Genomic DNA, 25,402 nt, shown 5'->3' with positions numbered 1-25,402 from the left:
TGTGTGAACAATAAATTAAATAAATAAATTTAAGTTTCATAACAAAGATAAATCAAATGAATCAGGAAATCTAAAATTAAGAGAGCTACTATTTGTATCTATCAAGCACATATGGAGCAGAGTTTATTGAAACTAAGCTTTCCTTACATAGTAAAATTAGAAAACTAAAATTAGTATTAAATACAAATGATTAGGAAGGTATAAATTAGTTAGGATTGTAACTTACAAATTTAAATCATTTACTCGAATTAACCATCATTATATAAGAAGAGAGTTGCTTTAATGAAAACATTTTACAATATTTTTTTTAATATCTCTAACAACTGAAAAATTTGGTCAAATTAGAAGTAAATGTAGCTAGATAAAGCCCCTTTTAAGAATAAAGATCTTCATATTTATCTAACGCTATTTAAAATTTAGTAAATTTAGAGAGCCTTATTATAAATTTCGAAGGATAAAATAACCTATCTTAAAATGGAGCTTCTGCTATTGGAGATTGCTTAAGATATTTGAAGAAACTCAATAATTTAAATTTATAAATTGGTTAGGATTCAATAGGAAAAGAAGGTTGTGAAAAATTAGCTGATGGAATTGCTCATCTTATTAATTTACAATAATTGACTATTTCTATTAGAGAGTATAATTTAATAGAAAGTGGATCTATTTAGCTTGGAAAAAGCTTAGAGAATTTATCTAATTTGAGCTATTTAAAACTAAATATAGAAATGGATAACTTTATAGAATCTCAAGGTGCAAAAGCTTTAGCAAAAGGAATTTCAAGTCTAACCAATTTGAATCGTTTGGAACTCTTAATAGGTTATAATAATAATATTGGCTAGTAGGGAGCAATTAGCCTAGGAAATGCGCTTACAAAATTGAAAAGTTTAGATTATCTTGAACTAATTATTTATGGTGGAAATGAAATTTAATTCAAAGGCGCTTAGGGTATTGCAGAAGGTTTAAAGACTTTAAAAAATTTAAAAGATTTTAAATTAAATATTCTAGGAGATAATTAATTAGGATAAAAAGGTTCTACTTTGTTAATTAAATCATTATCTTATCTTAAAAATCTAGAAAGCTTTGAATTTGATATTGGTGAAGATGATTCTATTGAAAAAGAAGGAGCAATACAGCTTGGAAAATCAATTTCACAAATGAAAAATTTAAATAATTTATATGTATGGATCCATGATTGTAATGATATTTAGCAAGGAGGTGCTAAATCAATTGGCTAAGGATTATCTCATCTTTCTAATTTGAAATTTCTTAATTTGAATATCAGTTCTGTAAATCAAATAGGTCCTAAAGGTATTCAAGCAATAGCAAATGGAATAAAATATTCAAAAAACATGGAGAGTCTATCTCTGTTGATAGATCATGATAACTAAATAGGTAGTTAAGGATGTGTCTTTATTGGAGAGTCACTATGTCATTTAAAAGATTTAAAAACTTTGAACATTGAAATTGGTGTTTATTCAAAAGTAGGTAAAGAGGGAATAATAGGATTATCTCAGTGCTTTAAATATCTGAATCAATTATAAGAGCTAAATTTTAACATAAAAGGTTATAATAATTTGAAATAAGAAGGGTTTTAATAATTCTCAATCAATATGAAAAGTTTAGTCAATTTAAAATTATTAGGATTATAGATTGGTAGTAGAAATTAAATAGGTGAATAAGGAATGAGTTATTTAGGTCAATAGCTTTAACATTTAAAAAATTTAAATAAGTTTTCACTTGGTTTAGGAGAAGAAAATAAATTATCTGAAAATTCTCTAAAAAATTTTGGTGAAAGTTTTAATCATATAAATAGTTTAACTCATATTGATTTAGATATTTATAAACATAATTTGAAAAATAATGATTTTGGGAATATAGGAAATGCTTTGAGTATGTGCAAAAAACTATAATTCCTTGAAATAAAGGTAGATTAAGACCATTAAATAACTTAAAACAACATAAAATTATTTGCTAATAAACTCAGTTAGAATAAAACTGTCATTTAAATTAGATATTCTCTTAATTTGGATAGAGAGGACTTAGACGATTATGGAAATTAAGATGAAGAGGATCAGGAAGTAGATGATGATCTTGAAGAGGAAAATGATGAAGATTTAGGTGAAGAGAATAGCTTATAAGATGAACAAGTAAATGAAGAAGATGAAGATATTGACTAAGAAGGCGACGATATATAAGAAGATGTAAATGAAGATAATTATCAAGAAGGTGATGAAGAATTTGATAAAGAAGATTTGGAAAATATGGATGTATAAGAAATTGAATAAGATATCGGTTACTTAGGATATCAAAGTAGTGAAAGTGGGATCTCAAATTAACAATAAAATTAGGATTTAGATGCTTTTGCTAAAAAATTATTTATTAGAAAAATAAAATAATTAGTTAATTTAATTCATTGAAATTTGATTTGTGAAATGCATTATGTATGATCTTTTAAATATTTTTTTTGTATCATTTTCATTTTTTTAATATTTAAATATTTAAATCTTTAGGACAGTAAATAATCACCATATGTTTTAAGTTAATAAAGTAAGTTTAAATTATTTCTTATTTATAAAATATAGAAAAATAGTTTTTGAAAAAGGATTTAATCAATAAATATATACTTAGAGGCAACTGTTATTTTGCAGCTCCAGTAGCTACCTCTAGATTTTTAATCTTCTACTCATAAAACGAGTAAATGGTATAAAAAATTTTTAGAAATAGTTATTAGCCATTAAATAATTTCACAGATAATAAAAATAATTTAAAAAAGATATGTTATTTACAAAGATGGAAATAAATCTTTAGAAAATTTTGAATTTAATCAAATTGAAAAAGATAAATAAAGTAAAAATATTTATCAATAATGAAAATAAAAAATGTATAATTTAATTATTAGAATTTATTGGTTCATATTAAAATATTGAATAAGCTTTCTAACAAATAAAATACAATAAGAAATTTATGGAAATAAACAAATTTGAAAATAAATAACTTATGCTTAATAGTTATTTATTTTTTTTGATTAATATTTTTTAATTATTTTTTATTATTGAATTTTCAATAGTAAACTTTAACATATTTTATATTTTCTTATTCATTTTATTTTATCTTGTCTAAATTTGGGCAAAAATTTATCACATTGCTATTCTTTATCAATTTATAATTATTTTATATTATTGAAAATTTGTTGATAGAGTTTAATATATTTTTAAATATTTTTATATTTTTCTTATTAATATAATTATTTTCTAAAGTTGAAAATTATTTTAGCAATAAATAGACTATATTTGGTTTTATATATATTCTTATCAATTTATAATTATTAATTCGGGCAATAAACTTTAATATATTTTTTATATATTTATATTTTCTTATAAATTTATAATTATTTTCTTAAGCTGAAAATTCGGCAATATTCTTTAATTAATTTTTATATATTTTTTATATTTTCTTATGAATTTATTCTTATAAATTTATGAGTATCAATTTATAATATTTTTCATCACCTAAATTTGGGTGATAGACTTTGATTTGGCATATTCTTATGTTTTCTCTTTGTTCAAGCGAATAAATTCATTTTAGTCCATCTTCAATTATCTATTGACTAATATATTAAATTGACGAAAGTTTGATAAATTAAATTTTTTTATTTTATAATTATTTCAACTTGTTGATAATTCAGCAAATTATTTTATCATTTATTTGTATTATTATGATCATTTTTTATATTAACTTAATTTTCTATTGCAATTTATTATAAATTAAAAACAAATTTAAATTAATTATTTATACAAGCAATTAATTTAAAAATAAAATTATAAATAATATGATAGATTTCATAGCTTGTTTATTTATTTATAAATTAATTAATAATTAATTAAATAAAATAAGAAAAGGAAAGGAAAAAAAACATAAAAATAATTATTATCAAATTTATAAGTTATTTTTTAATTTCAAAAAAATAAAATTAAGAATATTATTTAAAATTAAAAAGTAAACAAATAAAAATATTAAGATAAAATAACATAAAAAAATTAATTAATCAATTTATTATTTTTTACAAGTAGCTTATTAGCTGCAGAAAAAATATGCCACAAATAGCAATAAAAACTATAAATTTTCATCAAAAGATATTTTAATTTAAATATCTTTTATCTACTTAATTGGATTTCTAAATTGTGTGAACAATAAATTAAATAAATAAATTTAAGTTATATTCATAACAAAGATAAATCAAATGAATTATGAAATTTAAAATTAAGAGAGTTACTATTTGTATCTATCAAGCACATATGGAGCAGAGTTTATTGAAACTAAGCTTTCCTTACATAGCAATATTAGAAAATTAAAATTAGTATTAAATACAAATGATAAGGAAGGTATAAATTAGTTAGGATTGCAACTTACAAATTTAAATCATTTACTAGAATTAACCATCATTATTTAAGAAGAGAGTTGCTTTAATGAAAACATTTTACAAGATTTTTTTTAATATTTCTAATAACTGAAAAATTTAGTCAAATTGGAAGTAAATGTTGCTAGATAAAGCCCCTTTTAAGAATAAAGATCTTCATATTTATCTAACGCTATTTAAAATTTAGTAAATTTAGAGAGTCTTATTATAAATTTCGAAGGAGAAAATAACCTATCTTAAAATGGAGCTTCTGCTATTGGATATTGCTTAAGATATTTGAAGAAACTCAATAATTTAAATTTATAAATTGGTTATGATTTTATAGGAAAATAAGGATGCGAAAAATTAGCTGATGGAATTGCTCATCTTATTAATTTACAATAATTGACTATTTCTATTAGAGAGTATAATTTAATAGAAAGTGGATCTATTTAGCTTGGAAAAAGCTTAGAGAATTTAACTAATTTGAGCTATTTAAAACTAAATATAGAAATGGATAACTAAATAGAATCTCAAGGTGCTATAGCTTTAGCAAAAGGAATTTCAAGTCTTACTAATTTGAATCGTTTGGAACTCTTAATAGGTTATAATAATAATATTGGCTAGTAGGGAGCAATTAGCCTAGGAAATGCGCTTATAAAATTGAAAAGTTTAGACTATCTTGAACTAATTATTTCTGGTGGAAATGAAATTTAATTCAAAGGTGCTTAGGGTATTGCAGAAGGTTTAAAGGCTTTAAAAAATCTAAAAGATCTTAAATTAAATATTCTAGGAGATAATTAATTAGGATAAAAAGGTTCTACTTCGATAATCAAATCATTATCTTATCTTAAAAATCTAGAAAACTTAGAATTTGATATTGGTGAAGTTGATTATATTGAAAAAGAAGGGGCAATACAACTTGGAAAGTCAATTTAACAAATGAAAAATTTAAATAATTTAAATTTATGGATCCATGACTGTAATGATATTTAGCAAGGAGGCGCTAAATCAATTGGCTAAGGATTATCTCATCTTTCAAATTTGAAATTTCTTAATTTGAATATCTTTTCTGTAAATCAAATAGGCCCTAAAGGTATTCAAGCAATAGCAAATGGTATAAAATGTTCAAAAAACATGGAGAGTCTATCTCTGTGGATAGATCATGATAACTAAATAGGTAGTTAAGGATGTATCTTTATTGGAGAGTCACTATGTCATTTAAAAGATTTAAAAACTTTAAACATTGATATTGGTGTTTATTCAAAAGTAGGGAAAGAGGGAATAATAGGATTATCTCAGTGCTTTAAATATCTCAATTAATTATAAGACCTAAATTTTAGCATAAAAGGTTATAATAATTTGACATAAGAAGGGTTTTAATAATTCTCAATCAATATGAAAAGTTTAGTCAATTTAAAAATATTAGGATTATACTTTGGTAGCAGAAATTAAATAGGTGGGTAAGGAATGAGTTATTTAGGTCAATAGCTTTTACATTTATAAAATTTAAATAAGTTTTCACTTGGTTTAGGAGAAGAAAATAAATTATCTGAAAATTCTCTAAAAAATTTTGGTGAAAGTTTTAATCATATAAATAGTTTAACTCATATTGATTTAGATATTTATAAACATAATTTGAAAAATAATGATTTCGGGAATATAGGAAATGCTTTGAGTATGTGCAAAAAACTTTAATTCCTAAAAATAAAAGTAGATTAAGAACATTAAATAACTTAAAACAACATAAAATTATTTGCTAATAACCTCAGTTAGAATAAAACTGTCATTTAAATTAAATATTCTCTTAATTTGGATAGAGAGGACCCAGACGATTATGGAAATTAAGATGAAGAGGATGAGGAAATAGAAGATGATCTTGAAGAGGAAAATAATGAAATTTTAGATGAAGAGAATAGCTTATAGAATGACTAAGTAAAAGAAGAAGATGAAGATATAGACAAAGAAGGCGATGATATGAAAGAAGATGAAAACTTATCAGAAAATGAAGGCAATTATCAAAAAGATGATGAAGAATTTGATAAAGAAGATTTGGAAAATATGGATATATAAGAATTTTAATAGGATATGAGTTATTTAGGAAACCAAAACAGTCAAAGTGAGATATCAAATTAACAATAAATTTAGGATTTAGATGCTTTTGCTAAAAAATTATTTATAAGAAAAATAAAATAATTAGTTAATTTAATTCATTGAAATTTAATTTGTGAAATGCATTATGTATGATTCTTTAAATATTTTGCTTTTTATCATTTTCATTTTTTTTAATATTCAAATATTTTAATTTTTAAGAGAGTAAATAAGCACCTTATGTTTTGAGTTAATAAAATTTATATTATTTCCTAATTATAAAATATAGAAAATTAGTTTTTGAAAATAAGATTTAATCAATAAATATAATTCTTTTATATTTAAAAAAAATATAGGATTATTTAAAATAAAATTAATTAATTGTTTTGTAACAAATTAAAAAAAAAATAAATACCTAAAAATATAATTTTGCAAAATATATGAATAAGTATTAAGTCTTGAGCATACTTGAAGAAGCTGATTATTTTAAACTTTATAAGTGTCTTAATAAAGAAACATAAAAAATTATAGCTATTAAGGCATACAAATTAAATATCAACTAAGTCGAGGAAAAAAAACGGATAGAGAGGGAAGTAAAGATTAAGAAAATGCTACATCACAAAAATATAGTTGATATAATTGAAATTTGTTAAAAGAATAATGAAATATACATTGTTGAAGAGTATGTAGAAATTAGCTTATCAAATTATCTTAAATAGGGAAGTTAATAAAAAGGATTAGATTAAAATGTCATTCCAAATATAATGTATTAGGTTTTATCATCTATAAATTAGTGTCACAAATATGATATTATTCATTAAAATATTAAACCTATGCATATATATATCAATCCTTCAAATTATGAGTTAAAATTAAATGGATTTCGTTTAGCTAGATAATTACCTTAAAAAGGTGAAATAGTTACAGATTATGTAGAAGCAAGATGGTATAAATCACCAGAGTATCTTTTAGATTACAGAAAATACGGAAAACCGGAAGATATTTGGGCAGCTGCTTGTGTCATGGCAGAATTAATTGATGGTGAACCTTTATTTCCTGGTTAAGGAGAAATAGATTAATTTTATAGGATTGTATAGGTGATAGGTCCACTTACAAATTAATATGAGAATTTATTCAAAAAAAAATATAAAGATTTAAAATTTCCAATTATTAAAAATTTTAATTCTATTGAATTGAGATATCAAGGCAAAATTAATGCTGAAGGGCTAGATTTAATGAAAATGATGCTTAAAATGAATCCAGACGAAAGAATAACAGCTGAATAATCTTTAAGTCATCCTTTCTTTGATAAATTAAAATCAAAAATTGATAATGAAAAGGGAGCTTTTATATAAAATAAATTATCTAATCAAATAAAAGAAAACTTAAAGAATTAAGCTCACTAGGATTTATAAAAAAATTGAAATTTATAAAATTAAATTTAAAAATATATTTGTGAGTGATTAATTTGTTAATTTCTAAAAAGTTTTTACTATTTTAGTATCAAGGATTTTTATTAGATTTTTAAAATTAACAATAGGCTAACTTTAAAAATAAAAAATTAATAGAGAAAATTATATTTTGACTGTTTTTTAACTTCAAAAATCTTAAAATTCTAAAAAAATGTAGCAAAAAATCGATAATGATATTATTTCGATAAGTCTAACAAAAACTTTTTTATAATTTAGATAAACAAAATTAGTCAAGCCAATTTATTTAAAAATAAAATATGAAATAATTTTGTTAAAAAATGGAATAATTTGATTAAGTTTAATTGAAAAATTATTCATCCTGAGTGACTAATTTTTAAAAATTTTTATCATTTTGTAATATAAACAAAATTTATAAAGTAGATTTTTATGATTGAAAGTAAGTATAAAGTGATTAAAAAAATAAATTATTATTTGATTACTAATTTAAATTATTCAAAAGTTATATATTATTTTTGCTGATTGAAGATAAGATAGATTTACATTTGAAAAAGGAACTCTTTTTTTAAATTTAATAAAGAATTGTAATTAAAATAAATAAAAAACATAAATACATTAAATGTAATTAAAAATTAAGTAAAAGTTCAGATTTATTTAATCGTTTTAATGATAATTTTTTTCTTATAAAATTTAAACATTCAATTTCTACAAACTGACTAAATAACAAACAACAGTTCCTATCTACAAGTGACAAAAACAACAAACAACAAGATTTTTATATGAATATTATAATCTATGTAGATAGATAGAGATAGAATAAAATCATCTCAATTATTGGATTTATAAAAAAACTAGCTAACTAGCTTGCTAAGTAAATCCTTTGAAGATAAATTCAAAAGAAGAAGAAATATTAAATTAAAAATAATTAAAAAGCAGAAAGAAATGAACAATTAGAATGAAGAACACAAAGAAAGTGCCAATAGCAGTTTATTGTCTTCAATGGTCAACGCATTGGTAATTATAACAGTTATAGCTGCTATTATAATTCCATTGCTCAAAAACCTGAAGGAAAAGTTTTTTTAACAAAATAATCGTGCTAATAGCCCTTAATTTTCTTAATAAAATAAAAATCAATCTTCTCCCATTTAAGGCTTACAAAACTTTCATGCGAATAGCGAAAATTAAGGTTAGGCTAATCAATTTTATTCAGATCAATTAGATAATACTCCAAGTACAGCAAGTTATTAGCTGATATAAAGAAGCTAAGGCATCTAGCAGTGGAACGATAGGAATGAAAGGTTTAAATAAATTCTTGATTAATAAGAGAATCCTGTCACTAATATCATTGATTATAATACTCAGGTTAGGAAATTTATAGGATAAAAGATCTCCTTTAATGTAAAACTACTTTTTGAAGAGCTAAAAAGTAAAAGCTTAGAGGCAAACTGCTAAACTTATGAGTACTTATTACAGATTTTATTAGATTGCAAACAAGTCGAAGGCGCGTTAGATCTTTTTGCTTTATTTTAGACTTAATTCCTAAAGTTAGAAGTCATAACTCCCAACATTATTTGCCTCTTTCTAAAAGCGATTTAATATGGACTGAATAATTAAATTTCAAGTTAATAAAGCATTTAAATGGTAGAACAGTTGAACTCAATTGTAAATAAATATAGTAATGCTTTTTCTACTTTCTTGAACAAATTTATTTTAAAATTTTAAAATAATCAAAGCATGTTGAATTAAATTAATATGGAAAATTTATTAAATTTATTAAAGATTAAAACTGAATTACAAACAATTAATTTCATTTTAAATTTATGATTTTAAATTAGATTTGAAAATGAACGAGGGAAGCGTTATTGCTATGATTGATATTGCTTTAAGATCTAATAAGTTAGCATAAGCTTTGTAGACGCTTGATAATTTAGAGAGAGATGAAACATGGAAAGCAAAAGAAGATATCTAAAAGAGAAGGTGTGAACTATATTACTAAATACTTAAAAACCTTAAAGGAATCTAATATAGCGAAAACGATGAAACATTGTAAAAGTTATGTTAAATGGTTGAATATTTGAATGAAAAGAAAGAAGAAGAAAACATATACCCTGATGAGGCAATGATTAATTCCTTAATAGATTTATGTTTCTAGTGTGGCTAAGTAAAGTTAGCTCTAGATGTCTATGGATATTTTGATAAATTTGGTGTTTCACCTTCTGGAGTAACTTACTGCATACTAATCAAAGGTTATGGCTAGCACAAATAATTTAATTATGCTATGACCATTTATTAGTAAATGAAGACAAATAAAATTTCCCTTAATGAAGTGACTCTAGGATGCTTGATAGATACATGTGTTAAATGTAATTAACTCAATAAAGCAGAAGAAATACTCTTAGAAGAAAAGGACATAAAGCCTAATACAATCATTTACACAACTTTGCTCAAAGGATACACAAAATAAGAAAACATGAAAAAAGCCTTAGAAGTAAATTAAAAAAATTTTAATTTTATTTTAAAATAAATATTAAATATTTTAACTCGATAGATATTTGAAATAATGAAGAAGGATAAAGATCTAGAACCTAATATTGTTTCTTACAATAGTTTGATGGAGTGTGCTGTTTAGTGTAAAGACAAAGAATAGATGAAAAAAATTTTCAATGAGATTATGGAATAGAAAGAAGAAAATAAAAGAGCAGACTTGATTACGTATAGCACTTACATTAAAGGGCTTTTTAAGCAGGGAGACATTGAAGAAGCTTTAGAAATTTTTGAAGACTTGAGAAAATAAGAATAATATAAGCTTGATGAAATTTTTTATAATAGTATACTTGATGGGTTGTTTAAGGCTAGGTCATTCGAAAAAACTTAATTGCTTTATCAAAAAATGAGACAAGACAACATTCAACCATCTAACGTTACTTATAGCATTTTAATCAAGCTAAATAGTGCTTAAGACAAGGTTGATGAAGCATTAAATATCCTAAAAGAAATGAAGAAAGTCAGTATTAAACCAGGTTTAATTGTTTACACCTGCTTAATCTAAGCTTGCATTAAACATAAGCGCATCAGAGAGTTACTTCCACTATATGAAGATATGAAAAGAAACAATATAAGAGGTGATCCTGTCTTTTACAACACTCTCGTTAGTGGTTTAATGTTCAATAATTGCGTAAATGATGCGCTTAAAATGACAATTGACACTCTAGAAAAGAAAGTAATTTTGAATCAAGAGGTGTATCAAAATCTTCTGACAAAAGTTTTAAGCAAGAGAAAGGCTATGGAAAATACTCAAAACAGCGGGGAAAATAACGAAGTAGAAGACTAGAGATCGAGAACATATTCAGGAAATATTAGATTTACATCTAATTTCAATTAGATGAATAGCTAAAATTTTGAAACAGAATAGTTGACATTGCAAGAAATAGAAAAATGCTTATAAAAAATGTTAGTTTTACTAAAAAAACATCAGGTTGAAATAGATATTGATCTCTACAAGGAAGTTGTTAATTAAATCTTTGTTAATAACAATGATGAAAAAAAGGAATATCTATAGTATTTAAACCAAAAGGGATCAAACAACATGAACAGATAATATTGGGGAAATAGAAATAATTTAGGTGGTTTTAGTCAAAAGAACTCTGGTTTCTAAAATAATTATAACAATAATTATTCTACAAATACGAATAAAAATAAATCTTAGTCTTTTCACTAAAGAAAGAAGACAGATGATTCTCTTCTTTTTAATAATGGATCGTCAGTCTCATCTTAATATAATAATAATAACTTGAATTCTAGCTACAATTCAAATAAAATAAATTTTAGGACAAATAGTGGGTTTGAGAATGGAAATAACAATAATAATCATAATATCAATAATAACTATAGCAATCCCAAAGTCGGCAATAATCAAGAAGGAAGAAAATTCATTAATAAACCAAAAATAGGAGGCGGACCTTCTATTGACGATTTAAAGAATAAGCTATAATTGAATGGTGATAATTCAGTTTAGCAAAATAAATAGAATAAAAGCGTATCTAAGAATCAAAATTCATTCCTCTCTAATCGCAGTGAAAAGGATGAGATATAAGATTAGTTATTGAATGAAAAGAACTTAGAGTAATTTGAAAAAGACTCTGATGATGATTCCATTGATTCCAAAGGAGAGCATAAAAATGACAAAAATTAGAAGAAGCAGAAAAAAACTTACTTCTCTAAATCTAAAATTTCTAACTCACAAAATAATAACTCTTGATTGAATAAACTCCAGAAATATTATTAAAATTTAAATAGTTAAAAGTACATTTTTAAAATAATTTAATGTTAGTATTCAATTTTAGACAGCTTGCTTTAAGATGTATTTAATATATTTATTAATCAATGCATATTTTAATAAACTCCTCTTAATTAATTTATTAAATTAACTTTTATTTTTATAAATTTAACAATAATTATTGGTTATTATTAATTATTTATATGGGTATATCTATATCAATCACTAAAATTTATAAATCTTTCGCATATAAATCAATAATTTAATTTGCTACTAGATATGAGTATTATCAGAGAAAGAGAGTTTACATTTAGTAAGTGTGACAAAACTACTTAAGACGCTTAAGATTGCTTCCAAAATAAAAACACAAACCTATAAGAAAAAATAATAATTCATAAAAATGTCAATGAAGCGTGTGAATTAGAACTAAATAATGATTTTTTTAATCAAAAAATTAAAATTATTGATGAAATGTTATAAATGAGATAACAAAAAATAGGTTAATTTTAAAACGATCAAGCCCAAATTTTAGATCAAAATAAAGAATATTTAAATGCAACTACTAAGAAAGTATAAATAGAATATAGAAATCCCGATTTTGATAAAACTGTTAACTTAAAATAAGCATTAAGTAGCTAGGAAAAATTTAACTAAAAATACTTTAAAAGTAAATCTCCTCTTAGATTTGATAATGGTAATATTAATTAAATATAATAATATAATTCAACTAATTAAATTAGATAGATCTAAATAAATAAAAAGCGATGTGACAGAAAATAAAAGTAGAATTTCTAAATCTTAAGATATAAATATTAGGTCCATCAAAGTAAATAATTATTATAGCTATTCATATAAATTAATTAAATACTGACAAAATAGGATAGCATGGAAAATATATTAAATTTCGAAGACAAACAAGAATACACATCATTTTTAAAATATTTTGGATAAATAGATAGGTGGATCAAACCAAAATTAGAAAAATTGTGTAAAATTTTTAATCATATTTTAATTTTCCATAAAAGAATTACTATAGATCATCATTAAATCATTAAGATTTTTTATTTTAGGCTCATTTTTTGAAAATTAAAAAATATATTAAGGTCTATGAAAAGGATCAAAAATGGGAACCTTAATATATTAGGATTTATAGTAAATACCTTTTATGGAATTTTTAAAAGATTTTTGAATATAAGATAAAAATATCTTAGGATTTACTTATAAAAATCAATATAAAATTTATATTTATAAAAAAAGAATAGTTAAGATGGGAAATTGAGTAAATTTATAGTTATGTCTTTAAGAAAAAGATAAAAATGAATAGCATAAATAATGTTCTCAAAGATAATTAAGAATTTTCTTGTTATGTAAATGAATTTTTAAAATACTTCAATGAAACAAGAACACTAGTTTCTATTAAAGATTATCATTAAGTATGTAAAATTTTGAAGTTAAATTAGTTTCATATAAAAATTTTACTAATATAAGAAAGCACTTAATCTTCTTTATTCAGTATAATTCTACAGATAATAATACGAAGACATTAAAATATTTTCAGGGTAATTTCTATTTTCAAACTTTCACATATAAATGCTAAAAATACATTTATTTGTTCATTTGTTTTTTTAATAAAAGGTTTCTTGCTGAAAGCTATTCTAAATAAGATTTGGTCTATTTTTTACAATTTAGATGCATTATAGAATATGTGGCAGGAAAATTTATTGTTGATGACTCTTAGTTTGCTAAAAAATATCAAGAATTTGAAATTAATATTGGAATTAGTAAAACAAAAGAATGTATCAAAATGATATTCGGAAATAGACTTAATGAAAGATAATAACATTTATATGAAAACTTGCTCTTGAAAGTAAAGCAGTTTATTTAAAACAAATAAATTTAAAATATGGGAGCTAATTAAAGCATTAACCATATAGAGCTTTTGAGTATTATCTTTTAATCTTATTTAAAAGATAAGTAACTAATGACACAATAGAGCTATGATTCTACCCCAAACTCGAAAAATGGTCTTTTTTAAATAAACTAATCTTTTACTTAAATGACTGTCGAGTTTTAATAAAATTCAAATGCAAGTAAATAAAAAATTGACATTACTTAAAATAAACTTAAATAAGAAGAGTAAAATTATTTAATAAATGATGAAAATTAAAAGAAATAAAATTTTGGTTTTAGATAAAATGAGTTTGAGTAAATCAAATATGATTAGCTGTTTAATTGGGATTTCGATTCAAACAAGCTTAAAAATATGTACAGTGGATTTAATAATATACAAAAATAATTGTTTGATTAAAGCATTTCAATATTTTAAGAAATTGCTCAGCTTATTAAAATAAAAGTGGATCAAAGTTAATTAAAGCTCAATTAAATTGTATTTGCTATTGCAAAAATAATTTTATTTTTAGAGTGCAATGCTTCTTCAGAAAAGGAATTTGTTTCATAAGATTTTGAGTAGATTTGTCAAAAGTATGAGTTTTTAAAGAATAACTAAAGCAAAGATTTTTAAAACTTAACAAATGATGAAGAAAACTAATTAGTAAATCAAATCATTAGGTCTATTTTTAGAGTATTTTAAATTATTTATGAATTTGATGATAAAATGATTTTTATTTTATTAAGTAAAAGGAATTGGCACAAAAGATAGTTGCATTAGAGGAAAAGAACAATTGATTGATATTAAATATAAATGAAATAAATTAAAAAAAGAAAGAAATAATATTTGTTTTATAATTAATTTTTAATAAATAAAATATTAGTTAGTTATAAAAGGAAAGAATTAATACTCAGATAATATCAAAAATTTATTTAAATATTATTAACATTAATTAATTTAAGCATCATTTTCTGATGCAAGAATTTTTATAATCGAATATTTTTTCTTTTTTTTTAATTTTTTTATAGCTGCTTTATCTTTTTAGTAAAAATGTTGTAATTATTTTTTATGTTGGTTGAATGACCATCCATATAAGTATCTTTGCTGTAGATAAATATTGATGTTAGTTTGATGATTGAAATGAATTTAATTTGCATTGTGTGTGAATAAATGGGAATACTTTGTTGCGAAGAAATTTTTAATAGGCATAAAGGGAAAGGAAGGAAAGGTGAGAAGAATGATGAAAATGGTGAGTGTTCAAGAAAAAAAATAAGGAAAGGAAGGAAAGAGGCTAAAAAAGAGATAAAATGAAATTTATTTAATATTTGCAAGCAAATAAGATAACTAAATTAATCGAAAGAAGGAGAGAGAGAAAAATCAAAATAAAGCCAAAAAGCTTAAATACAAAATACGCGAGTATAAAGAAAAAATTAATCAAATATAAATCAAAATATTGTAAAAAAGAAAAAGTATATAAGCAATGTCAACTACCGAAATTGAAAAGGTTGTCAAGGGTGCCTCTTACTCCGCCCTTTTACTCAACGATTGTGGTCTCCCCATTACTGCCGCTAACATCGCTGCTCTCTTCAAGACTGCTAAGCTTAACGGTCACGAAACTACCTTCAAGACCTTCGAAGATTTCCTCAAGACTAACCCCATCACCAACTACATCGGTGCTATTGGTGGATCTGCCCCCGCTGCTGCTTCCTCTGCTCCCGCTAAGAAGGAAGAACCTAAGAAGGAAGAACCCAAGAAGGAAGAACGTAAATTAAAATTATTTAAATTTAAGATAAATTAAAACTCTACAAGCACATTATTCACAATGAATAAGTTAAATATCACATTTATAAACAAACAAACAAATAATGATATACCCATATTTGAAAGAAATTCAGCTATTATGTATAGGAATATAAGTAAATATCTCTGCAAAATTCTTTGAATTAAAGGTTTCCATGTTATATGCCTTGATTGATTGATTATTTTTGAGCCAACCAGCAAGCAAGCAAGAAAGCAATAATATAAATTATTAAGTTTATTAGGAATGATAACTAGTTGCTTAAATCACTAATTAAAATGCTAATAATAATAATAATGCGATTATTTATTTTATGGGTTACAATAATATCAAAACTTAGTGAAAGCAGATAGGTACTCACTTTAGAATGAACTGTAATGAAATATTATAGTTTGTCGAAGCAAAAAGAGTTATATTTGCAAGCATAATCCCCACATTTAAAATGTAAAATGCTGCTAATTAAATCTAATTCTATAGTTTAGCTTTCTGAAGTTAGTTAGTAAGATAATAATTGATTGTAAAGCAACAAACATGTGAAAATAATAATTCAAAAAAGCAGAACCATACAATTAAAAGATATTTAGAATCTTAAAGCAAAAGCAAAACGTAATGAGCTGAATTGTGAAGTATTCTTCATAAAATCTAATAATTTTGGATGTGTTTCAGTTAATTTTATATGATATTTAAAAAACAAACAAACTTATGAATTGTGAAAAATGATTTTTTAACTTGTTTACAAATAAATAAATAAATTAATATTAAGAATATTTTAATTTTATAAAATAGCCAAGGAAGAAGAAACTGATATGGATATGGGTGATCTCTTCGGTTGATAAATAAATTAAAAAAGCGATAAAATATTATATGTATAGATTTATATAAAATACTTAATTAATTCATAAGTCATTTTATATGAGTTATATTTATATGTATGCACTCTACTTTATTTAAATGATATGCATAAATACCATTTTTACTATTAACTTTTAAATGGATCTCCCTCCCTCCTTCTTTTTTACAAACAAATCAAAAATACAATTACATTTCAAATAGCATTCATTATCTTGCTTAATTTAAAAAGATATTTAATCTAAAAACAAACAAACAAACAAACAAACAATCAAAAGATATATTTTTACTATCCCCTTGTTTATTATAAAAAAAACACAATATTTCAAAGTATCTTCTTTGTCAAATTAATTAACAATCGTTTAATTAAGCTTTATTTTGTACCCTTGACTTTATTTATCCCTCAGCGCTTTCTTTTGATTTTGTATTTAATTTCTTTAAATTCTACTTTCAAAATTTTGATTAAAGCCTTAAAAAAGAATTTAATTAAAAACATTTCCTAAAATTAAAAATATCTTTTTTCAGTTTGAAAATTTTTAGATTATTTAATATAATTTTTAAGCCATTATTTTTAAGTAGAGATTAAAATTAAATTTATTTAATTTGTTATTATTTTTCCAATTATTAAATAACAAAATCCAAAGCTAATATATTAAAAATTACTATAAACATAATTCAATTAAAAAATCATTATTTATTATTTTTGATTTAATAAAAAGATTAAATGAAAATTATTAATAAATTAATTGATCAACAAATAAAAAATTAAAGGCATTTTTGTAAAAGCAATTATTAATAATTTTTTTAAAATTTTAACTTTATAGAAAATAAATAGAAAGTAATATGAAAACTTTAATATTTTTAATCAGTTTATTCTCAATAATTGAGCTTACTTAAGGCTAAGTATGTGCATAAAATGCATCATCAAGTAGTGGTTAATGTGTTTGTAACAATGGATATTGGGGTGTTGATGCTTCTTAAAATGGAATGTGTTTCCCTTGCACTTCTCCAGGGGCAATTACTACCCAAGTTTCAAATACAGGAGCTGGGTCTAATGCTTCTGTGTGCAATACATGTGATAAAGGCTACTATATGGTACTTGCTGCTAATATTTAAGGTCAAACCGGTGCTTCCTGTGTTAAGTGTCCAGATTACTCGGCTTAAAATACATAACAAACTACAGTTAATAGTATTTCTTCTTGTGTGTGCTTTGATTCTAATGCTGCTCCACTTTCTCTCAGTTAAAATACATGTGCTTGCAAATCAGGATAGGGAAATGTTGCTCAATCAGCTAGTGCACCTTCTGGATGCAGTTCAGCTAGCAAATCTAACTCAGCTATTAAATAAGTTTTTTTTGTATTACTTTCTATAAGTTTTTTTATCTGAAAAAACTCTTACTATTTTGAATATGAAATAACTCTAACTTTTTTATACTTAAGAGAGAATTATTTGAAAACTCTATTAATTTGTTATTTTTTGTCTAAAAATGCAATTGTTTTTTCTTCTTAGTTTCAGATTAACATTTTGGAAAAATAAAATTTTTAATTTTATTAAAAAACACTATTTATTATTTTTTAAAAATTATTTTAGATAATTTTATAATAATATAAATTTTGTAAGTTCTCATTAATTACCAAAAAAAATAATTTTTATTTTCTAATAATTTTAATCTTGATATTTAAAATATTCAAAATTTTTAATTATTTAAATATGTTTTATTTTTAAGATTTTATGCAATATTAATAAATTAATAATAAAATAAAGAAATAATTAAATTAATTAATAATTTTTAGAAAAGGAAAGTTATTTATTATCTTCTTTCTATATGTAATTTATAAATATTTTTCTGCCAAGATTTATTTACATTGAAAAATTGCTAAAAAAATAATTACAAATAAAAACAATTATTACTAACTTTACTATTTAGTAATTTGTAAAAGTTCTTTAAAACAATAAAATCAGGAAGCTTGTTAATCATGAAATTAAACTATTTATTCTCAAAATTAAAATTTGAAGTATTTAGAAAGATCTTACCTTCAAAACATAAATCAGTTAGAAAATTTGTTTTATGATAGTAAATGCTTTTTATGTGGTTATAATTTAATCATAGATCGATCGAGCTTAAATTAAATTAAAAGAAATTTAACAGAGGATTACATTAAAATAAAAATGGAGTTAGAAAATTAACAACAACTATTATTGACATTTAACAATAGTACATTAGTTTATATTTTAAAATAATATAGATATGCATACTATAATTGAGCTAATAAAGATAATAATTTTGAAAATAAATGAATATTTTAGTAAACATTAATGTATCACTACTATTTATCTAGCTTGCTTGCTTGTTTGCTAAGTAGCTTTGGTATCATTAAAAAAAGAAGTGCAATATTTGAATGTATTTTATCTATTTGTTTGCTGTGATAAGAAAAAATTAATTATTATAAATAGATTTGATTTGATTAAATTGCTAGGATTTTGTATTTACCTTTAAAAATAAGAAGAGAATTTTGAAATAAAGTAAAAGCAAAAAGTGCAAATAACTATTATAAGACAGACTAGCTTAGTAAATTCAGTGTATAATAATAATATAAATAAAATCTCTTTATTTGATTTGAAGATAGTTTGAAATCATGAATAACAGTAATATTTAATAAGGCCTAAACGAAATAGAAGGCTAAAGAGTTGTTTAAGGCTTTGGATAAGGACATTCCAGGATGTAAACTGAACCATCCTCAATTTTAGCTACTTAGCACAATGCAAGCGGAAATGAGGCTACAAATAACCTTTATTAAATGACATTTAACAGTAGCAAGTATAGGAAAGAATAATAGTTAAGCTAATAATCATAGTTTTAGAATCATACTTAATTGATTAACAATTAATTTAATTTTACTGGATAAAACCACCAAATATCCAAGTAGTAGTAGCAAAGTGCTGTCAATACAAGTGCACAGAATACCAGTAATTCAGGAATATAGTCTAATTAATAACAAAATAGTAATGCCTAAATGTAGTAACAGCAGCATACTTCTTAAAATATGTGTTCTACTCATTAAGGATAATAACAATAATAAGCTAACAACAATTCAAATGTTACCATAAACTTAAATTCTTAAAAATCATCTTCTAGAGTTAGAAGCAATCACTCTTACTTGAGTGGCACATAACAGAGCGCTTAGATAGAGTCTTCAGTGAATTAAGGCTAATCGCGCTTCTTTCAACCTGCTTATGATCTTTTCTTTGAGATTCAACGCAAATTAGACAAGGTAAATATTTTAGTGTTGCAAATCAAAGAATTTTGAAAGCATAAAGAAAGAGATAGTATAAATTTCCTTGGAAAGAAAGCTAATCAATTGAATATATAAAGAAGTTTTGCGCTTAATTATAAATAAATCATTCACATCAACAAAGATATTATTTAATTATTAAGAGGATTGATTTATAATTGTGGGATAATAAAATTTGAATTTTAAATTACTTGAATTCATTTTTAAACAAACAAACAAAAACAATATTAAATAATAAGCACGAATCGTCTCCAAAAAATTATTAACAGATTTAATTTCAATTTCAAATCTATTATTAAAATGTTTGTTTTTCATTGATATTTTTAAATGAAAAATAATATAATTAGATTGATGACTTTTTTTTAATTTAAAGCATTGTTAAAATTAATTTAAAATTATTTTTTATTAAATAAAAAAGGATTTAGCTGAGCGACTCAAAAGACAAATACCAATAGAAGAGAAAAAAGAAAAAATATACAAGTACGAAGCAGCAAATATCATAAGTTTTATAAAGATAATGTTTGAAGGCATCCTTGCTTAAAATTCAGATTTAAAAGTTCAAATTATTGAGTTATAAAATGCAAATAAAATAATAAGCGCTTCTTTGTCAACCACACACCATAATACTACAAATTAATCAAATGGAAACATGATTTGTGAGGAAAATAGTGTAGAAATTACTTGTAAATACTGTAAGGAGTATGAACAACAACTTTAGAAGCTTGAAGGAGATATCAGGCAGCACATTAGAGTAAAATAATTTTTAATGATATATATTTTTTAATTGGAATATTAATAAATATAATAGATACAACAATAGCTGAAGATCAGCATAGAAAATAATTAAAGTAAAATTGAAGAATCTGACAGGGATAGTATTAAAATGACTGAAAAGATAGCTCAGATAACAAAAGTAAATTTATTAAAAAATGATTTTTATTAAAAAAATATTTATTTGTTAAATAAAAAAAAGGAATATGAAGAAATTAAAATAAAGTTAGAAGAAAAGACAAATGAGATTTAAGTGAATTAAGTTCAAAAACAAAATTTGGAAAAGCAATTAGAGCAACTTTATGAAAAAAATAAATTACTGGAGAATAGATTAATTAGTGGAAGACCATCAACTTCTAATCTGCACATTAACATGAGTACTCTTCCCTCAAATCAGCAGTCTTCTCATTAATCATTTATAAAGACAAAAAGTGTTGTAAATAACAAGCACATTCTTGATTCTTTTGTTGATGATGGCCTTCTCCATGAAGTTGATAAAAGCTCTTCTTCAAAAGCAAATTTTAGTAGTCTCAGCACTGCTTAATAGCTTTAAAAATCCTAAGAACTACAAAAGATGCATACATAGTCTGATTCTTAAAAGTCAAACTCAAACTTAAATAACTTCTTGTAAGGAAAGTAAGCAGTTTAATTAAAATGATTAAAAATAAGCTTATTAAAATTTTATATAGTAAATTATTTGGAAATGAGGCATTTACATTCGACGAGAGTGGAATTAGACGCGTAAATCCTCAATAAGAAGGGGAAACTTTATAAAATAATATTTAAAACCTAAGTACCAATAGGTTGCCTATTAATCATGAGTTTGTTTCTAATGAGAACGAACACCTAAGTTGTGAGAACAAAAAGGATAAATAGTCAGAAGAACTTATCAATATTTAAAAAAAACTGAAAAAACTTTAAAAAATATCAGAGTCAAAACTATAGAACTAGCAACACTCTCACTCAATATCACAAAATTATTAAAATAACTTATAATAAACTTCTTAGGACATCTCTTTATAGTAAAAATAATTCAAATTTTTAATTTTAAAATAGAATTTCATTTAAAAAAAGGAAACAATTAACAGAAAGAAACGGCTCTGTAGAAAAATACTAAAAACCATACTAGCTTTCATCAAATACTTAGCGCCTTAATACAATAAGCAATCTAGTTGGCATATCTAGAGAAATACCATCTAATAAACAACCAGAAGAAAAAAATACTTTGAATTCATCTCATTAAAATCTTAAAATGTAGAATAATAGCTTCAGCACTTTGAAGAATTAATCAATACAGTAATAGTAATTATAGTAAGCTCTCTAAGGAAATACAAGTTAAATGCAATCAAACGCTTATGGCACTATAAGGAATGTATAATAACAGTTAAACAGACCTTCCTCCACATTAGGATAAAGAGATATTAATAACATTAGCAATAATAGTATAACAACCTCTAAACCTTAAAATATAAGCTAGGCTTAAATTTAATAAAATGTTTAACAGTAATAAAAATTAAATAATAAATCAAGTAGTTAAATCTCCAATCATGCATCAATAAACAACGATAAAAATTCATAAAACACTAACAAAACAAAAATACCTAAAGGCAACAGTAATTCATAGCAATTTGTTTGTAATATAAACATAAACTCATAAAATTAAAATTCATCTCAATACAATATAAATCAAAATCATTAGAATACTCAATAATCTTTATCTTCGCACCAGCATTAGAAGCAATCTTCACTAAGCAAATAAAGTTCCTTGTAGCTAAAATAAAATGATAGTGTCTTAAATAGAACTAACACTTCTGGAACAATCAATATTAATAATTATGTTAATCCATCATCATAAAACTAAGCAACAGGACAATCACCTTAAAAAATTTTTTCGGGAAGGTAGAACTATACTGGAACAAACAACAACTGTGATACAGACAGAGAAAGAAATACATCTAACCAAAGATAAAATGGCGTAGCTTAAAATCATCAAAGCGTTTCTTATAATAATAATGGTCACAAAACATTAAATAATTAAAAATCATATGAAAAACTAAGAGCATTTATGAACTCTCCAAAATTTAAAACAGATGAAGTAAAATAAAAAATTAATTAAAAAAATTATTTGAAAATTAATATTTGTTAATTAAAATAGGATGTTTAAAGCAATACAAGAAGCTAGAGTATGGATGGGTAATCTAGTTACCGCAATATAAATTAAGTGTAAACCTAGAGATCTAAGCACAACATCCCTATCTAAAATCAAAGCAAACCCGTTCAAAAATTATAAAATCAGTCAAGCTCAATTCACTACTAAATAAATTTGAGCATGAATAATAACAACAATAATATAAGCTAATTGAACAACTCAATTCATAATAGAAGTCATTTTTGAATTAGTATTTCAAAGAAACAATAAAGATGTACTCTAAAAGTAATTTAAAATGATTTAAAAATACTACTCAATATGTTGATTATCACCCTACAGATAACTTACTTACTTACTAACTAACTAATAAAAAAACAAATAAAAAGTTTTGAAAATTGTATAATTGCTAACTAATAACTAAAATATTAAATAAAATAATAAATTAATTATAAAATTTATAAAATAAAAAATAAACTGTAAATAATAAATAATTCATCTTATATAAAAATAAATAAATAAATATTCTTGTACTTTGAATGTAATTTTACTTTAACACTAATCAAATATGAATGCTTGAAGAAAATTATCACTTTCTAAAAATATTTTATATAATAATTTCTTTTAGTTTAGTCAAAAAAAATGTTTTAAAATTATTTATTTTTAGTAATTAAATAATTATGAAATTATTAATGAATTTTCCTTTATTTTTTGATTAAAAAAATCAATTTTTTATATAAATTAAGCTCAAAAGAAAAATAAAATAAATATTAATTTAATAATTTAATTTAATAAAAATATTAATTTTATTATTATATATTTAGATTGCGCGAATGGAAATAAAATAAATAAAACATATTTGCATTTTATTGATTTAAATGGGGTAATCAATTATTAAGAAGGAGAATACAGTGAAAATGGCTGATTAATTAGTAGGAAATATTAAAAAATAATAGCAAGGATAAAAGTGAGTGGGTTGAATTAAATAAGAAAAAAAGTGGGAGAAAAAGATATGGAATGAAAGAGAGCTGAAGAATTAATTTTATTAATAAGACGAATCTCCTTGTATTGATAAAAATAATCAAATACGAAAATAATTTAAAGAAAAAAAAAACAATCAAGCAAATATTAAAAATCATATAAAATATTAGAAATGAACTCTGGTAGAGCAAATCAAAGAAGCAAGCCCATGACCGGTTTGATCAATGACAAAAAGGAAAAGATCGACGCTTATCTCCCCAGAAAGTGTGACTGGAGCAACAAGCTCATCTTCTCCAACGATCAATCTTCCGTTCAAATCGCTATTGCTGAAGTATATATCTTATTCATTTAAAATGATAGCATTTAGAATAATCAACCATATTTTCAAAATCATCCTTCTATTTTCAATTTCAAGCAAACTTAAGCTCCGAATTTTTGTTGTGAGAAGCGAATTCTTACAATTTTATTATGAAAGAATTAGTCTTTGCATTTTATGAAAGTTTAATGACTGCTATTGGTTATCCAGAATCAAAATATATATGAATTTGGTAGAGAAATAACATATTCAGAGTAAAAAACGAATAAACTTGATTAAAGTTATTAAATGTCAATTAAATCTCAAGATAAATTAATAGGGAATCTACAGCTTTAAATAGTTTGTGTATTCGGGTGTGATCAATTTATTCTTAACTTTTAAGAATGAGCGTGTTTTTGCTTTTAAAGTAGGAATTAGTTGACAAATTCAGAATATTTATAAAAATAGAGATTAAATAAAATTATGAATAATTAGAAAGAAAAGTTGAACGATAGAAAATAAATATTAAATATATGCAGTTTTCATTAAATGTTTTAACACGGGGTTTAGGTTTAAAATCAATTTTAAGTGAACTTATTCTATTAGATTGTAAAATATATTGAGCAATATAACAATTCATATTAAAAGTAAATAAATAATTCGCTTTTTAGAGATAATAGAAAAATTCGAACTTATCTTATTATTTAAAATCGAACATCTACAAAAGTTAATAATAGAAATCTAGTAACCAACATAATTATATATACTTGGAATTATAATAAACATAAATAAAAATTTGGTTTGAAATATTCATTAGAATATGATTGAAAATTTGATTGGATGATATTTGTCTACATACAACTTTTTAAAATATTCTTTATTAAACTTATATTTTTATAATAGGTTGGTGAAAATGGTCAAGCTACTGGATCTAAGACCAACGTCGTCCTCTGCGGTTCTGTCAGATCTAAGGGTGAAGCTCATATTGCCTTAGAAAATATCCTTAGAGAAAGAGGTCTTTACCCCATCTAAGAATGATTAGACTAATCTACTTTACTTTAAATTTAACAAAAATTAACAATTGATAAATATATAAATTAATTTTAAATGTAGATTTATGTTTTTTGAATTGCAATTTATTTAAATATGCTTTAAATTTATACTCTTCAAAAATCTTTGAATGACTCT

The 25,402-nt window shown here is 23.1% G+C and overlaps 9 protein-coding genes across 9 annotated transcripts; all 9 read left to right on the top strand. All coding sequences in view use genetic code 6, as the record gives it.

The window, feature by feature from the left end:
• Positions 1–56: 56 nt before the first annotated feature.
• Positions 57–2,417, top strand: TTHERM_00838990 (hypothetical protein; the record flags this gene model as incomplete). Its single annotated transcript, XM_001025274.2, has 1 exon — positions 57–2,417. One exon carries the CDS (start codon positions 57–59, stop codon positions 2,415–2,417), a length of 2,361 nt encoding a protein of 786 aa, XP_001025274.2.
• A 1,823-nt stretch (positions 2,418–4,240) lies between these two features.
• Positions 4,241–6,613, top strand: TTHERM_00837980 (hypothetical protein; the record flags this gene model as incomplete). Its single annotated transcript, XM_001025272.2, has 1 exon — positions 4,241–6,613. One exon carries the CDS (start codon positions 4,241–4,243, stop codon positions 6,611–6,613), a length of 2,373 nt encoding a protein of 790 aa, XP_001025272.2.
• Positions 6,614–6,927: 314 nt separating this feature from the next.
• Positions 6,928–7,911, top strand: TTHERM_000837979 (cyclin-dependent kinase-like Serine/Threonine kinase family protein; the record flags this gene model as incomplete). The annotated part of the gene is made up of 1 exon (XM_012800362.1): positions 6,928–7,911. One exon carries the CDS (start codon positions 6,928–6,930, stop codon positions 7,909–7,911), a length of 984 nt encoding a protein of 327 aa, XP_012655816.1.
• An 801-nt stretch (positions 7,912–8,712) lies between these two features.
• On the top strand, positions 8,713–12,175 carry TTHERM_00837970 (PPR repeat protein; the record flags this gene model as incomplete). Its single annotated transcript, XM_001025271.3, has 3 exons — positions 8,713–9,592; positions 9,753–10,405; positions 10,466–12,175. 3 exons carry the CDS (start codon positions 8,713–8,715, stop codon positions 12,173–12,175), a joined length of 3,243 nt encoding a protein of 1,080 aa, XP_001025271.2.
• Positions 12,176–12,472: 297 nt separating this feature from the next.
• Positions 12,473–14,878, top strand: TTHERM_00837960 (hypothetical protein; the record flags this gene model as incomplete). Its single annotated transcript, XM_001025270.2, has 7 exons — positions 12,473–12,887; positions 12,934–13,019; positions 13,073–13,181; positions 13,451–13,626; positions 13,682–13,752; positions 13,829–14,774; positions 14,828–14,878. The coding sequence occupies 7 exons, from the start codon at positions 12,473–12,475 to the stop codon at positions 14,876–14,878; spliced, it is 1,854 nt and encodes a 617-aa protein (XP_001025270.2).
• A 683-nt stretch (positions 14,879–15,561) lies between these two features.
• TTHERM_00837950 (60S acidic ribosomal protein) lies at positions 15,562–16,712 on the top strand (the record flags this gene model as incomplete). Its single annotated transcript, XM_001025269.3, has 2 exons — positions 15,562–15,844; positions 16,666–16,712. The coding sequence occupies 2 exons, from the start codon at positions 15,562–15,564 to the stop codon at positions 16,710–16,712; spliced, it is 330 nt and encodes a 109-aa protein (XP_001025269.1).
• An 802-nt stretch (positions 16,713–17,514) lies between these two features.
• Positions 17,515–18,114, top strand: TTHERM_000837949 (immobilization antigen; the record flags this gene model as incomplete). The annotated part of the gene is made up of 1 exon (XM_012800361.1): positions 17,515–18,114. Exon 1 carries the CDS (start codon positions 17,572–17,574, stop codon positions 18,112–18,114), a length of 543 nt encoding a protein of 180 aa, XP_012655815.1. The 5' UTR covers positions 17,515–17,571.
• Positions 18,115–19,364: 1,250 nt separating this feature from the next.
• On the top strand, positions 19,365–23,187 carry TTHERM_00837940 (hypothetical protein; the record flags this gene model as incomplete). The annotated part of the gene is made up of 7 exons (XM_001025268.3): positions 19,365–20,000; positions 20,440–20,772; positions 20,830–20,934; positions 20,995–21,428; positions 21,482–21,814; positions 21,867–22,887; positions 22,948–23,187. 7 exons carry the CDS (start codon positions 19,365–19,367, stop codon positions 23,185–23,187), a joined length of 3,102 nt encoding a protein of 1,033 aa, XP_001025268.1.
• A 956-nt stretch (positions 23,188–24,143) lies between these two features.
• TTHERM_000837939 (hypothetical protein) lies at positions 24,144–25,394 on the top strand (the record flags this gene model as incomplete). The annotated part of the gene is made up of 2 exons (XM_012800360.1): positions 24,144–24,250; positions 25,118–25,394. 2 exons carry the CDS (start codon positions 24,144–24,146, stop codon positions 25,392–25,394), a joined length of 384 nt encoding a protein of 127 aa, XP_012655814.1.
• Between the last annotated feature and the right edge of the window lie 8 nt (positions 25,395–25,402).

The sequence above is a fragment of the Tetrahymena thermophila genome (genome assembly GCF_000189635.1).
Source record: "Tetrahymena thermophila SB210 genomic scaffold scf_8254359, whole genome shotgun sequence".
Taxonomy (NCBI): Eukaryota; Ciliophora; class Oligohymenophorea; order Hymenostomatida; family Tetrahymenidae; genus Tetrahymena; species Tetrahymena thermophila.
The sequence above is the reverse complement of the archived record's forward strand: the minus strand, read 5'-3'. Positions and strand labels throughout refer to the sequence as shown.